At 32.1% G+C, this 13,372-nt stretch overlaps 6 protein-coding genes across 6 annotated transcripts, besides 3 other annotated features; 4 read left to right on the top strand and 2 right to left on the bottom strand.

The window, feature by feature from the left end:
- TA11660 (coatomer alpha subunit, putative) lies at positions 1-4,181 on the bottom strand (the record flags this gene model as incomplete). Its single annotated transcript, XM_947462.1, has 7 exons — positions 1-575; positions 705-1,297; positions 1,335-1,500; positions 1,535-1,609; positions 1,641-1,758; positions 1,810-2,196; positions 2,256-4,181. The coding sequence occupies 7 exons, from the start codon at positions 4,179-4,181 to the stop codon at positions 1-3; spliced, it is 3,840 nt and encodes a 1,279-aa protein (XP_952555.1).
- Positions 2,128-2,196: a sequence feature (2 probable transmembrane helices predicted for TA11660 by TMHMM2.0 at aa 586-608 and 643-665).
- Positions 2,358-2,426: a sequence feature (2 probable transmembrane helices predicted for TA11660 by TMHMM2.0 at aa 586-608 and 643-665).
- A 787-nt stretch (positions 4,182-4,968) lies between the features above and the next one.
- On the top strand, positions 4,969-5,307 carry TA11655 (uncharacterized protein; the record flags this gene model as incomplete). The annotated part of the gene is made up of 2 exons (XM_947463.1): positions 4,969-5,182; positions 5,258-5,307. 2 exons carry the CDS (start codon positions 4,969-4,971, stop codon positions 5,305-5,307), a joined length of 264 nt encoding a protein of 87 aa, XP_952556.1.
- Positions 5,308-5,355: 48 nt separating this feature from the next.
- On the top strand, positions 5,356-5,959 carry TA11640 (ubiquitin-conjugating enzyme e2, putative; the record flags this gene model as incomplete). The annotated part of the gene is made up of 4 exons (XM_947464.1): positions 5,356-5,438; positions 5,479-5,539; positions 5,575-5,683; positions 5,739-5,959. 4 exons carry the CDS (start codon positions 5,356-5,358, stop codon positions 5,957-5,959), a joined length of 474 nt encoding a protein of 157 aa, XP_952557.1.
- Positions 5,960-6,198: 239 nt separating this feature from the next.
- Positions 6,199-6,799, top strand: TA11635 (rna binding protein, putative; the record flags this gene model as incomplete). Its single annotated transcript, XM_947465.1, has 3 exons — positions 6,199-6,276; positions 6,312-6,487; positions 6,517-6,799. The coding sequence occupies 3 exons, from the start codon at positions 6,199-6,201 to the stop codon at positions 6,797-6,799; spliced, it is 537 nt and encodes a 178-aa protein (XP_952558.1).
- Positions 6,800-6,943: 144 nt separating this feature from the next.
- Positions 6,944-11,405, bottom strand: TA11630 (DNA repair protein rad50, putative; the record flags this gene model as incomplete). Its single annotated transcript, XM_947466.1, has 31 exons — positions 6,944-7,120; positions 7,183-7,360; positions 7,405-7,607; positions 7,645-7,704; positions 7,735-7,879; positions 7,911-7,986; positions 8,033-8,198; positions 8,237-8,357; positions 8,387-8,491; positions 8,522-8,671; positions 8,726-8,806; positions 8,836-8,969; positions 9,001-9,032; positions 9,072-9,154; positions 9,198-9,228; positions 9,259-9,441; positions 9,487-9,577; positions 9,608-9,684; positions 9,714-9,829; positions 9,860-9,984; positions 10,018-10,116; positions 10,146-10,251; positions 10,281-10,397; positions 10,431-10,598; positions 10,628-10,663; positions 10,694-10,784; positions 10,816-10,900; positions 10,929-10,970; positions 11,000-11,065; positions 11,096-11,248; positions 11,283-11,405. The coding sequence occupies 31 exons, from the start codon at positions 11,403-11,405 to the stop codon at positions 6,944-6,946; spliced, it is 3,420 nt and encodes a 1,139-aa protein (XP_952559.1).
- A 692-nt stretch (positions 11,406-12,097) lies between these two features.
- Positions 12,098-13,370, top strand: TA11625 (uncharacterized protein; the record flags this gene model as incomplete). Its single annotated transcript, XM_947467.1, has 2 exons — positions 12,098-12,377; positions 12,418-13,370. 2 exons carry the CDS (start codon positions 12,098-12,100, stop codon positions 13,368-13,370), a joined length of 1,233 nt encoding a protein of 410 aa, XP_952560.1.
- Positions 12,432-12,500: a sequence feature (1 probable transmembrane helix predicted for TA11625 by TMHMM2.0 at aa 99-121).
- Positions 13,371-13,372: the final 2 nt, after the last annotated feature.

A 13,372-nucleotide genomic window follows, 5' to 3' on the forward strand; every position in this document is an offset into this window, starting at 1 on the left:
TTAAACGAGCTTGAGCAGGTGGCATACTTTACAAAACTGGTTTACGTATTTCCTAAAGGCGTACGCTCCACAGAAGAGGCATGTTGCAGTGGGTTCTTGGTATAGTTTATCCATTGTGACTGAGCAAATCTCCAGGTTATTAAAATCCTCTGGTTGAAGGTCCAGGTCATAGAGGTTCGTGCCCTTTTGAAGGCACAGTGTGTGGATCTTCTTCGCCTTGTCCATCTCAGTCTGGTCGAACTCGAACTTGGTGGTATCTAGATTTAGGATTCTATCAACTAGCATTGCTGCGGTTTGATAATTCTTTGCTTTCCACATGAGTCCCACCGTCTTCCTAAGCACTAGGTAGTGGTGGCTCGTGTTAAGTTTACAGCATGTGAGATATGCTGCAAGCTGCAAACTTCTTTTAGGATCAGTTTGGGAAAGTGAATCTCGCTCCATTTCAAGTCTAATTGCTAGTGCATACCAATAGCAATGTTCCATGATTGTGGCCACATCCAGGTTAAGTGACTTGTACAGAAAGAGTTCTCTGAGCAAACCAACCAACTGTTCCTCACATTGTTCAAATTCAGCATCTAAAAGATTATTAAAACTGTTAAATTTGATATTATTTAATTTGTTTATTATTTAATTAGTCTATTATTTAATTTAGTACAATATTAAATAGCAAAATAATTATAACTAATTTATCTATGCTTTATTACTTTGAAAATGGGCCAGAGCTGTATTCATCTTCTGATTTAGAGATGGCTGGTAGTTAACTTGTTGAATTGAGTCGAATTTTGAGAAATCGGAATTTTGTAATGTAGACTTTAGTAAGTGGACATTAACCTCTCCGTACATGTGGTTTAAATAGTTTAGTGCTGAGGTATAGTTTTTCTGATTCAAGAACATAAATAGGCGTTGTTCGTGATTGACTTCATCTCTTACAGAGTCCCAGATATCATCTGATCCATCATAATGATTTGCTGTGTCGTTGAAGTCTAGAGGGGAGGCATCTTGTGTTCCCTCCAGAATTTCATTAAACAAGTCCGCCCCCTCTTCTCTTCTTTGAACTTGTTTTGTGTACACAACTCCTTGATCTGGTGTGTAAACATCCGCTCTGGGTGATTTTTCCTTTTTACTTGTTACAAGCAGATCTGCCATTTGCTGCTCTAGAATATTCGTTGATAAATATGACGAATCTGTTTTCTTTGACATTTCCTGCTTAGTGAATTCCACGATTTCATTTATATCAAATTTCGACTCGTCTGACTCAATAAATTTCACATTCCAGTTCAGCATATCTCCTTCCATTCTAGAGTTTGTGAAAATGATAATAAAATTTATTTTACCTGTTAACTGGCTTTGGTGGTACTAAGTATTTTGCATTTGGATTTTCTAAATTTTCTTCACTCCAGTTATTTATTTTATATGTTGCGTTACATATGTTTGCCAACTGTTCATGTCCATTTTCACCCAATACGTTGCTCAATTCCTCCATGTCTCCCAGATACAGTGCTATATATTTTATGAAAATTTTTATTATTCTTACCATGAACTAATAACAGAGACTTATCGTCGTGTATTTTACAAATATTTAGCATCTTCCTCAACTTTCCAAAGTCACCTAATTCAAATTTTTAGTTTTAACTTTTTACCTATCACCAGGTATAGCAATGTCAATTTCTGATATTGTTTAGACTTTTGATATGCCAACTCTGCTATCGTTACGTTCCCTAATTCTAGTGATACGTCACCCAGGTAACTCCATATAGCCTATTTTCTTGTTAATAAACCATCAATTTGAATATATTCTAGTCTACTAACCTTGTTATTTATTAATTTTGCATCGTTTAGTGCATTTTGAAGGTCTCCAAACTGTACTGATAAATAGAATTTGTTGAGGTTATCGTCGCCCAGCAACTTCCTCGCCAAGACGTACTTGCCGTTGCTGATTAAATATGAGCACGTGAATCTTCCAAACACTTGTCCTGAATCGACCAATGTATTTGCCTTTTCCATATTATTAACCAGCAGTGAGTACTTCAATAAATAGTCTGGCGAATCCAAAACTTGCTTAAAACATCGGTGCTGTCTGTTAATCAGGTACAGAAGCTTTTTATCATCGGCTCCATCACTCACTTTTATTAAATATGTCGGTGAGGCCATTGTGCAAAGAACTCCGAAGCTTCCGTTAATTAGTAGATAGTGTATCTAAAAGGAAATGATTGTATCTTATAAATAGAAATATTTATCAATTTTAATATTAATACTTGATTGTATGTTGAGTATATGACTGAAGTATTGTTATCCCAGACTCCTGATTTGATCCTATTAAACTGCTGTTTATATGTTATGCGATTTAGTGTGCGGTCATAAATGACCACGAAGTTGGTGAATAGGCAGCAAATGAATCCGTAACTGTTAACTATAACGTCGAAAAGCTTTCCGTAGGGCGCGTTAACTGAGTTGACTAGGTTCTTTGTGTTAAGACTATATAGGAACAGAAATTGGTTTTTTGGGCAGAAAAACAACAAGACGTCCTTGGTAACACTGAACACTTTCAAATTATTTAAATCTTTATCTGTGAATTGTGCCGTTGCTCCTAGCTGTCTATTTTGTATCTGAGAAGATATGTTAAGTTCCGACATAAGATCTCCGTTTATATTATAGATCAAAAGCGTCTTGTCCAGGACCAAAATTTGGTTTGAGTTGATGAAGGCTGCTGAGTTACATAGCCTTTTAAATGTGTATTCCAGCTGTCCTCTGTTATATGAGAACAACTCTGCGTAGTTTGCTTTATTAATTTTATACATTAGGCATAAAATTATGCGATCCTTTGCATAGTTGTTCAAAAACAACTTTGTCGTCTGCACTATTCTCCTTTCTTCGGTTACTGATCCTATCAATGTTCTTTGGTTGATGTAGGTTCCGCTTGGGCATTGGAACACTAACTTATTTTCATGGTCTTTATAGTTACTAACTAAATTGTTGTTGCTATTGGTTTCAAGCCACTTGTAGTATAACAAATTCATATCTGTGTTCTTATTCTTGACTGCGTTTGTTGTTCCGTTAGTGCTGGAATAATGTAACAGTTCTTTCGTGAAGGACTCACACTCCTTTTCAAGGTTACTTGCGTACAAGCTATTGTTCCATACATAGTATAGAATCGTTTTTTCTCTATCTGGGCCCAGTGATATCTGCGGTCTTTCTTTGTAAAGCTTGAATACTATCAATCCTGCGTCATGTCCTGCTGTTATATAGTTATTATGTTTAGATTTGGATATTGTCCAGAATCGGTCATCATCCATCAAATATGTGTGGACCAATGCATACGTATTTAGGTCCCATATCCTTATCGAATGGTCTTCCGACGTGCTTAACAGATAATCCTTGACCAGCAACAGACATGTAACGTTGTCTTCGTGATCTCTCAGGATGTTCGTTTGATAAAATGAGTATTGTGAATACCTCCAAATCCTCACTGTGCAATCATCTCCTGCTGTTATTGCTAGGTTGGTTCCGAAAAAGATTGCGTAGTTGACACCGCTCGAGTGTCCCACCAGCGTGTGCAGGCAAATGACGTCAGACACCCCTGTCACTTCAATTTCAAATGCGTTTCCCATGCTATTTGGTTCTGCCATATAATAATTACTTTGATTTTGTATTGGTGGCTTTATTGAGCACTTTTTCTCGACCAGGTATGTGATATCCCAGATTCTTGCTGTATGGTCTAGGCTTGATGATATTATTAAATTCTCTGTTGGGTGGAACAATGAGCTCATTACATAATGGTTATGTCCAGAAATTACTGTTATACAGCTTCTTGATTGCCAGTTCCATATTCTAATCGTTTGATCATCTGATGATGACATTACCCATGGGTAACTGGTATGGAACTGCACTGTTCTCACATAATCCAGATGTCCTGCTAGTACAAACAATTTTTTCCTTTGTGTAAAATCCCATACAATAACCGTTGTGTCGTCTCCTCCGCTAACGAATAGTGGTTGTTCTTGGTGGAAATCGATTCCTCTAACTGGTCCTTCGTGTTCTGAGAAAACTTCCACTAATGTCGAATTTAAATAATCCCACATTTGGATATCTCCTGAGTGCATAGAGGCTAGTAGGAAGTGAAGTCGTGGGTGGAACACAACTCCCTTCACTCTCGTTCCTTTCGTTTTACATTTAATTAGCATTTTTATATTCTTAATTTCTAGTTCTATGTAGTATTTTAAAGCATCTTAAAATCGACTTATTGGCTTATGTGAAGAGTGCTTTTAAAAATAATGTACATAGGTAATAAATAAAATATTTTCAAACATTTGTTCGATATACCACTCACTAATAACATTATCTGTGATATAAAGTGATGTAAATTACAAAAATAATAGATTAGATTTTTAAAATAAGAAAAAATTAGGAATGTAGTGTGATGTGGATTCACATACAAGAATAAGTATTTACAAAATATAGATTTTATTTAAAAATTCCACACCTATTTAAATTATTTTTAAGAAAATAAATAATATTCCTTATTCTTCACTACTCAGATATTTAAATACATTGAATATATATATTTATTTACACATAATCTAGAACTTTTCTTTATTTATTATTCACTTGTCATTTAAAATTATATATTCTTATTTCAAAATTCTTCATTTGAGTGTCTAATGAAACGGAACTGTTTCCTTGAGAAAATTCCTCTCTGTGGACTCTACAAAGAATAGAATTTATTATTCTATGATTAAAACACATCTGAAAGTTGTGAAACATAAATAGAAAAGTCTAAATAGAAATAAATGATAAAGTTGTGATTCCATTTATTCAATAAATTAATCAATGTGTAGAGATAACACAATTATTAAATTCTCGGAAGTTCTAAAAAGAAGACATATTATGGCTCTAAAACTTGTTGGTACATACGCAGATATTAATTAAATTTAAATAATATAATAAATGTTGAATTAATTAATTCTATATATGGTTAAAAATGCACTAAGTGACTTAAACAAAGAGGACGAGGTTTACAGAAGAGCCAAAAAAATCAAAGTATTAATAAATGTAAGAAATAGTAAAATATTTAAAGTATCAAGATTCCAACAAAAACAATTAATTATCCTCATAAAATCCCAGGATTCAAAATATACGGCAAAAAAGATAATTAACAAAAATGAAATAGAATTCAGAAAATTAGGTATTATGTTTTAAAATTTAAAATTTGTTTATTATATCTAATTTAATTCTGTATTAAATCAATTTTTTAATTTAGTTGACCATTTGGAATGCGTCAGAGAGAGCCTAAATATTAAAAATATCTAGTCGAATTATGGAAAATTTTAACTAATATATTAATCTAAGTTAGATAATATGTCTTTGGCTAGAGGTAGACTAATTAAAGAAATGAAAGAGGCATCCAAACTGGATGATCCTAACATCAAGTTATACGTATCGTAAGTTAATTATTTTTATGAATTATAAAAATGAACTTAGAAACTCTAACATATTTAACTGGACTGCATACATCAGAGGACCAGAAGGAACACCATTTGAGGTAATTCTAATTAAATTTATCCATATATATTTCAGTCTGGGATATTTAAACTCTTAATCCATTGCCCTAATTCGTATCCCATACAACCACCTACAGTCCATTTTGTTACAAAATGTTTTCATCCTAACATAAATTTTCAAACAGGTATTAAATTTTAATTAAAGTTTTAAGAATTTAACAATTGTACATAATTTTTTAGGAGAATTATGTATTGATATTCTCAAGTCAAATTGGAGTCCAGCTTGGACAATTCAATATCTTTGTCGAGGAGTCATCTACATACTTTCTTCTCCTAACCCTGATAGTCCTTTAAACTGTGATGCCGGGAATCTGGTCAGGTACGGAGACCTTATAGGATACAAATCGATGGCAAAAATGTATACACATGAATACTCACTCAAAGAGTTTCCTAATTCTTGATTGTTTTTCTATCTGGTATTCCACAATGATATTCTCTTGATATCCTCTTATTTTACTAATTGTTTAATATTATATGAACCACCTTATCTGTTAGTTACCCTTCCATGGGGATTTAAAGAGCATTAATATACTATTTTTAATCATTGTATCACACATGATATTTATTTATGGTATTCCACTATGGTTCTTGCAAGCTTTAGCTATGAAGTATCAATTTTTAACTAATCTGTGTAGCCCGGATGACAACACAATCTCCTGGTACCGTAGATGGAGATAAATCGGAGAAAACAGTCAAAGTTTCGAACCTTCCACTCATCGTATGTTTGTAACAAATTCAATTATCTTCGCTTAGTTTGATGAATCTGACCTGCAGATACTATTCGCCAACGTTGGAAAAATTGTCGACTGTTTGTTGACTAAATCACCCGGAGAACCCACCAACTCTTCAATAATAGAGTTTAGCACCGTCGATGAAGCTATTCTTGCAGTCAGTTTGAGTGGAGTTTCAGTTCGTCGTCACATTTTAAGGTTAGTTTCTTCCCATTAACGTGTTCTAGGATCGAGTATTCGAAGCAGCCTATTTCAAAGCCTGAAACAGCTGAATCTCACGTTTCCTCAGATGATATTAAGGGGAAAATCGCCAAGGTCCTTGAAATTAGGGATATGATAAACAAAAGGCTGTCGTCAAAGTCCTCGAGTTCCACTGATAAAACCTCAGAGTCCTCCTCTTCCGAGACTTTTAATCCAGAAGATTCTCAAACTGTTAATCGCAAACATCGCAAAACCACTAGATTTGATTGCAAAACGCCTAATTCAGTAAGAACCATCACAGACCTTTAAGATTGCACTAACTGGAATTACTTGGTAATTTTACTAGATGAGGAACCAAATACTACTAAAGATAAAGCTAATCTCCTTCTCTCATATACATACAAATTTATAAATTAAAATATATATATTCAGGTATTTAGATAAAATTAGTTCTTAAAATCTTATTGTTCTAATTTTTGTGAAAGTATCGTTCTTTTCAAGCTTAATGTACTTGTCGCAGGAGCACAGAGTTGCCATTTTATTAGCGAAGCCTTCATCGTGCGTAATGATCATGAGTTGAAAGTTAAGGTTGGATTCGTTTACGAGTTTGCTTAGCGAATTTTCCAGGCTCTAAAAGTATGTTTAATGCATAAATAAACAAAACACGGTAGTTTTATTAGGTATTAGTGTACCTGTGTGTTATCTTTATCTAGATTTGTGGTTGGTTCATCTAGTGCCAGTATCGTGCAATTTGTACTGAAGCACTCTATCAGTGCCATCCTCACAACCAATGATGACAATATCCTTTCACCTGCTGAACAGTGTCCTTTCATGTCAAGTTCAACTCCATTAGGTGTTACCATAACCACCCTACAATATTAATATGGTTTAATTGGTTTATCAAAAATACTAACCTGTAGCTATAAGAATGAGATGATATTTCAGTTGGCGAAACATCCTTATCCACCTTAGATTGAACTAAACAACAGATAAACCTTGTATTAACTAATATATCTAAAAAATCCATGTTAATTTCCTCACTTTGTATATAATCTATATGGGTTCCTGTATAAACTTCTCTCCATATCCTCTTTAGTGAGGAGTTGATGTTATTAATCTAAGAATTATAAAATGTTGTAGCGGTGTTTTATTACCTTTTCTAAATGATAATTATGGAGTGAAGATTCCAGGTATTTGTAATACTTTTCCAAATCCTAATAAAGTAAATTTTGGAATATCATTACCATTTTCGCCACTATATGGGACTTTAATTCTATATATGTTTCCATATATTGGGATTGAGCTCTGGAAAATGAGTCGCTACTTAGCATTTCACTTAGTTTAGCTGCGTTTTCTTCTCTGGAAATCAACATCCCATTCATTGTAGCTCTAAATTTCGTCTTTTAATTCTTAAACTTACATTTTATGTGATAGTGACGAACACTCGTTCGTTATTTTATCATAATCGGCCTTAATTTCTTTGACGTCTTTACCACCTTTATCATTATTAGTTTTTGGTATAATATTTAACTATCAACTCACTCATCTCCAATTCTAGTTTTTCGAATCTCGATTTACTCTCCTGTAGCAACTGTTCCTGTTCTTTGTAGGTTATATTTTGCTCCAATAGTTCATTTAGTCTCTTCTTCTCCCTTATTTCACTCGTTAAAGCGTTTTGTTTCTCCTTATTTGACTTAATGCTTTCATTCTAATCAATTTCAATTTTTAGGATAAAAATTAGAATACCAGTTTATCGATGTTTTGGTTGATGTTGGTTATTTTGTCTGAGACATTTGGCGGGTATTCGTTGATTTTCAATTGTATCTGCCTATTACTTTGGTTCATGCTAACCAGCTCGTTATACATGCTATAATATTATTAAACTTTTGTAATTACCTTTTGAACTTGTTGTACTTGACGTTGCGTGTGTTTTGCATGTTATTCAAGTCCGCTTTATTCTGTTTCAGCTTATTATTTATATTATCCACGTTCGCTTGTAATCTGAGAATTTTCATTTTAAAACATGCTTACTCATTGGTTTCACTTGTGATTTTATCTTTTTCACTTATGATGAAAGCCTTTTCATCTTTGGACTTCGCCATCTTTGTTGTAGATTCGGCAATTTTCTCCAGTTTAATCATTGTTTGTTGCAACTCCTTCGTCTTCCATTCAACTGCCAACCTATTAAATACAATATTTTATTATCATTTAATTTATTTATTTAAATATTTATACTTTTTGTTGGACAGATTTTGCTTCAAAGTTGTTATATCATGCAATATCATGTTGTATTCGTTTATCTCGAACCCATCATCTCTAAAGGACAATTAACTTTACAAAATTACTCGTTATCTCTTCTATCTTCGTTCAAAACCTTTTCAAAATACTTTACATACTCCTTAATTCTGTTATTCGTCAATATTCTTATCAGTTCGTTGTATGGTTCAAAGGACATATCAGTCAACAGAAGTTCAACTTCCTACTCAAAGTTTTAGTTAAATAATGGTTACATTTCCGCATTTCCCACAAGAGGCTTTAACTTCTGTAAAATTGTTTATTTTACTCAGATAAAATTTCTTACTTGAGGACTTGTGTAACCTATTAACTGAGTCGTATATGTCCTTCAAGACTTTATCGTCTTTAATGAACAATTCGTCAAATATCCTGATTTAATTTAAGTTTACCGTTTTAAAAAGATTTGGGGTACCTTTTCATCACTTGAATTAGTTTATTTTCATCTAAATTATCCATGATTATTAAATAGTTACCCAGGTTTAAACTGCTTAGAAGCTTGTTATATGACTCGATGTGTTTTGAGTCATTATCTATTATGTAATTCAGGAACTTTATTGCTGAGGAGATCTCCTCTCGGTTTATGTCTGTCTTTGTCATGATCATGTTCTTCATTCTGAACCCTTTAGACAACATATCTTCCTTCTTTAGATGCAATTCTAATAATTATGATTATTTAGGATAAAACAATTTTATTTAAATACCATTTAATTGATTTTCTAATGATTTTATATCTTCAGAAAGAGATTCCAATTCTTTATTCAAGTTATTCTTGTGTATATTAACCTTTTCATACTACATATGATTATGTTTATAATGTTGAACCTCTGATGCTATTTCTTCATGTTCCTTTAATTCTGCGTTCACTGTTTTCAGCATAACGTTGAATGCTGCAATTTTGCCTAAAACTCTTTAATTTGTCTTTTTTTACCCGTTGTATTTAAAAGTGATGTTTGTAATTTCTTTAATTCATTCTCCAAGTTTTGATTCTCATCATTAAAAATGTTCTCTTCAATGGTTGGTATTGATAGGGATTCGATTTTTGATCTATTGAATTATATTTATGGCTTCACCAACTTGATTGCTTCTTCTTCTAGATCCTCTAGGTTTAAAGAAAACTCTTGTAAAATTTCATTATAAATTTCAGTTATTCTTTTAGAATTGAACGAATATTTCTCCTTTAGTATTAACACATTATTTTCCTATTCATTTTAATTTCATTTTAAAACTTTTACATGTGAATTTATCTTTCTTAATTTTTCATGTTGGTCATTTAGGTTCATTGACAGCATATCGATAGATTTAGTCAAATTTTCACTTTTAGACTCAGAGGCCTATAACGAATATTTCTATTTAATTGTACCTTTAATTCATTTGTCAATGCTTTGTGATAATTTCTAATCTGGTCCAGTGGTTCTTCGTATATTTCATCCAATTGTTCATGCATTGTTTCAAATTCCTTTTTAACTCTAAAACTATTCTTAATTGCAAATTATACCTAGTATAAAAGGCTTCGGCTTCACAATATTCGTTATATTTAGATGACGACTCTTCGAAGTATTTCCTTTTCGCCAACATTTTTTCATTCATTTCGTTCATTTGTTTTTGCGTCAATCTAAGTCACAAATATACTCACTATGTTCATTACTCTATTTCCTTCTTTGTTTTTGAAATTTCCTGTCTACTTGTTTCCAACTGCTTCCTGAGGTCAGCTATCTGGGAAAGATTAAGGTTCAAAAATTTTACTTGGAGTATTTGGGACTTGTATGCATCCAATTTAGACTTTTTTAATATTATCATATCTTCTTGTTCTCTTCTAAGAAGCGTATTAAATTACACTCTTACTTTGCTCTTTGTATTGATTGTAGAGCCTTTGTGTACCTAAATAAATTTTAAAGTTTTATTTAATACCTAGATGTCTCCAACAAATCATCAAATCTTGACTTGATTTTACTTGGATCTTCAAGTGGCCAGTTGTTTTCATCTTGGTGGCAAAATATCACTACACGGTTAAATATTCTGGAATCTTATACCATTATCTAATAATGCTTTAGACATTCCCATCAGTAAGGGTACTGCAATATCCATATCAGTTGTTTTCAGCGCCAGGCTCTTTTTCTAAAGAATTTTAGAGTGTCGAAGTTACCTTTCCGTCTTGCGATGTAACATTCAGTACATTTTCCGTCCCCTATATCAATCAATTGAGAACTTTCTAACCTTGAATGTTAGTTTTTTCGGGTCAGTTTTATCTGTTGTTACTGTATACGACCTTGATGCTGAGACCTAAAATGTTACATTTAAAGTTATTATTACTGTTTCGTTGGTGTGTGTATTGAATGTGATTTTTATTGATGCTTTGACTTCCGAAGATTTGTTGAGTTTATTATTAAACACAAACGTTCTTCCTTTTGACTGCCCTGGTGGCAATGTTCCCGACGTGACTGCTTTTAATGATTCAACTAGGGTCTAAATACCAATTATATATTTATAATTTTCATACTGTCTTTCCGGAGCCATTTTTACCAACAATGAGTGTCAAGGGCTTTTCAAATTGAAGGAATTCTGTTCTGTATGGTGTGAATGATCGGATTCCTCGAATCTCTATGGAATTTATTGTGGTCATATTTATTTATTCATTATCTGTAGCATATTGTGAATGTAACAATTAAAACAAAAAATAGTTGATAAATAAATCATGTAAAAAACGACATGTGGGTGAAGAACTATTGGAAACATATAAAAGATATGATTTTTAATTTTAAATAATTTTTAAAAGTCTTGGCTGATAGTTATTCAATATAAGAATGTTTAACTAAATTAAAATATTTTATTGGTTAATTTATTTCTATTACACATTTTACTAAAACAATAACACATATTAGTTTAAATTAAATATTGAGAATGGGGATTAAAAAATCATGAAGAATTAGAAAATTCGCTGCTAGATTCTATACTTTCATCATCATTTCTTCCTATAACATCTCTGAGAACTAGATCGAACCATGACTGATTACCCAGTTCTTTGTTGGAGATTACTAATAGTGAGAATATTCTTTTCAAAATAAATATCATAATTTTATTTACACATTTGTATATTACATTAGTTTTTATTATTAAATGGTCTGTTTTAGAATTGATGGGGATTAAATAAAACATACATTAACTTATCCTTTGTTTTGTTTTGTAGACATTAATATGTTGTAATGTATTTAATATTTATATTGTATCAATTTTGTTGTAACACATTTTAAATGTGTGGCTAAATGACTAATCTAATTCCATCAATCTTCTTATGTCATACTCATATATAACAAAATGGTCGATAGGGCGGTTTCATTTGTGAATTTAGAAGAAGATGGTGATGAAAACAGAGATGATGATAACGATAGCACAGGGCCATCATATCGCAGAGAACTTAGTAAAACTAAGTTAGAATTACTCAAACCTTTGTGTAAAAACAAGAACAAAGAAATCAATATAGATGATCCTATTTTAAGGAAAATTCTACTACTTCAGGATATCCTTTATGAATTCCCAGAATTGGAAACTAATTTATTAAATTCGATTTCAGGTACCAAGCAGAAACCTGGAAGAGGTTTATCAAGTATGTTTATGTATTCATTATAATATTTTAGGGAAATTCTTTCGTTTATTCTTTGGTTTATTGTTTCTAGTGTTGATGTATGTGTGTATATTTATATTAGGGTTAATAGTTTCATCCTATCTTTTATCTCCGATTCCTATAACGGGAACGGTGATGACTAACTATATAGACCCAACTATGGAGAATGATTTGCAAAAAATTGTTTTGGTACCTCCAACTGAAGGAAGCAATATATTAAAAATTCGAGGTAGTTTCAAGGTTTCTTATAACTTGTACAATAATACATTCTTTTGTGGAGCACTTTCGATTTTTGCTCATGTTTCTTATTTACCTCAATCTGGAAAGGCATCTAACTATGAAAAATGCTTTGGTGATTCAGTTTATAAATATATATACAAATATACGTATAAAAATGTAAAAACGGGGAATTTGGAATTTTTTAACAAATCGGAATATAACACGAAAAATATGTCACTTAGAGATGATGATGTTCTCAAAAAGAAAAGATTTGGAAGCCTAATAACTTTAGAGAAAGTAGAAAATGAAAAAAACACGGAATTTAAAGGTATAAATGTTCTAGAAACAACTGTTTATAATGCTTTTTTCGAGCATCCTCTGGCTTCCAATAAAATTGAAATTATACCGAAAATTTCAAGAGGATTTAACAAAGTTGTGATTTTAGTTACACTAGAAACCGAAATCGACCCTGAAAATGAGGAATACATGACTAAAAGAATGTTGACTGATTGTAAAAATAGTGGTTTCCTAACTCTGAAACTAGACTCTAGTTTGCAAAGTTTTGATACCATGCTGTTTAGCGGAAACATGCTGCCTACTAGTTTTTTGCCATTTTCTGTACCCTGTATCATTACTACAAATAAAGAGATTCTGGATAATGTGGCTTCAATTGCCAAGAATCAAAGGATTCTATACAACAGACAACAATTTATTCTAAAGAAACTAAACACCTCCCTTAATATTTAGTT

This window comes from Theileria annulata, chromosome 2 (genome assembly GCF_000003225.4).
Source record: "Theileria annulata chromosome 2, complete sequence, *** SEQUENCING IN PROGRESS ***".
Classification (NCBI taxonomy): Eukaryota; Apicomplexa; class Aconoidasida; order Piroplasmida; family Theileriidae; genus Theileria; species Theileria annulata.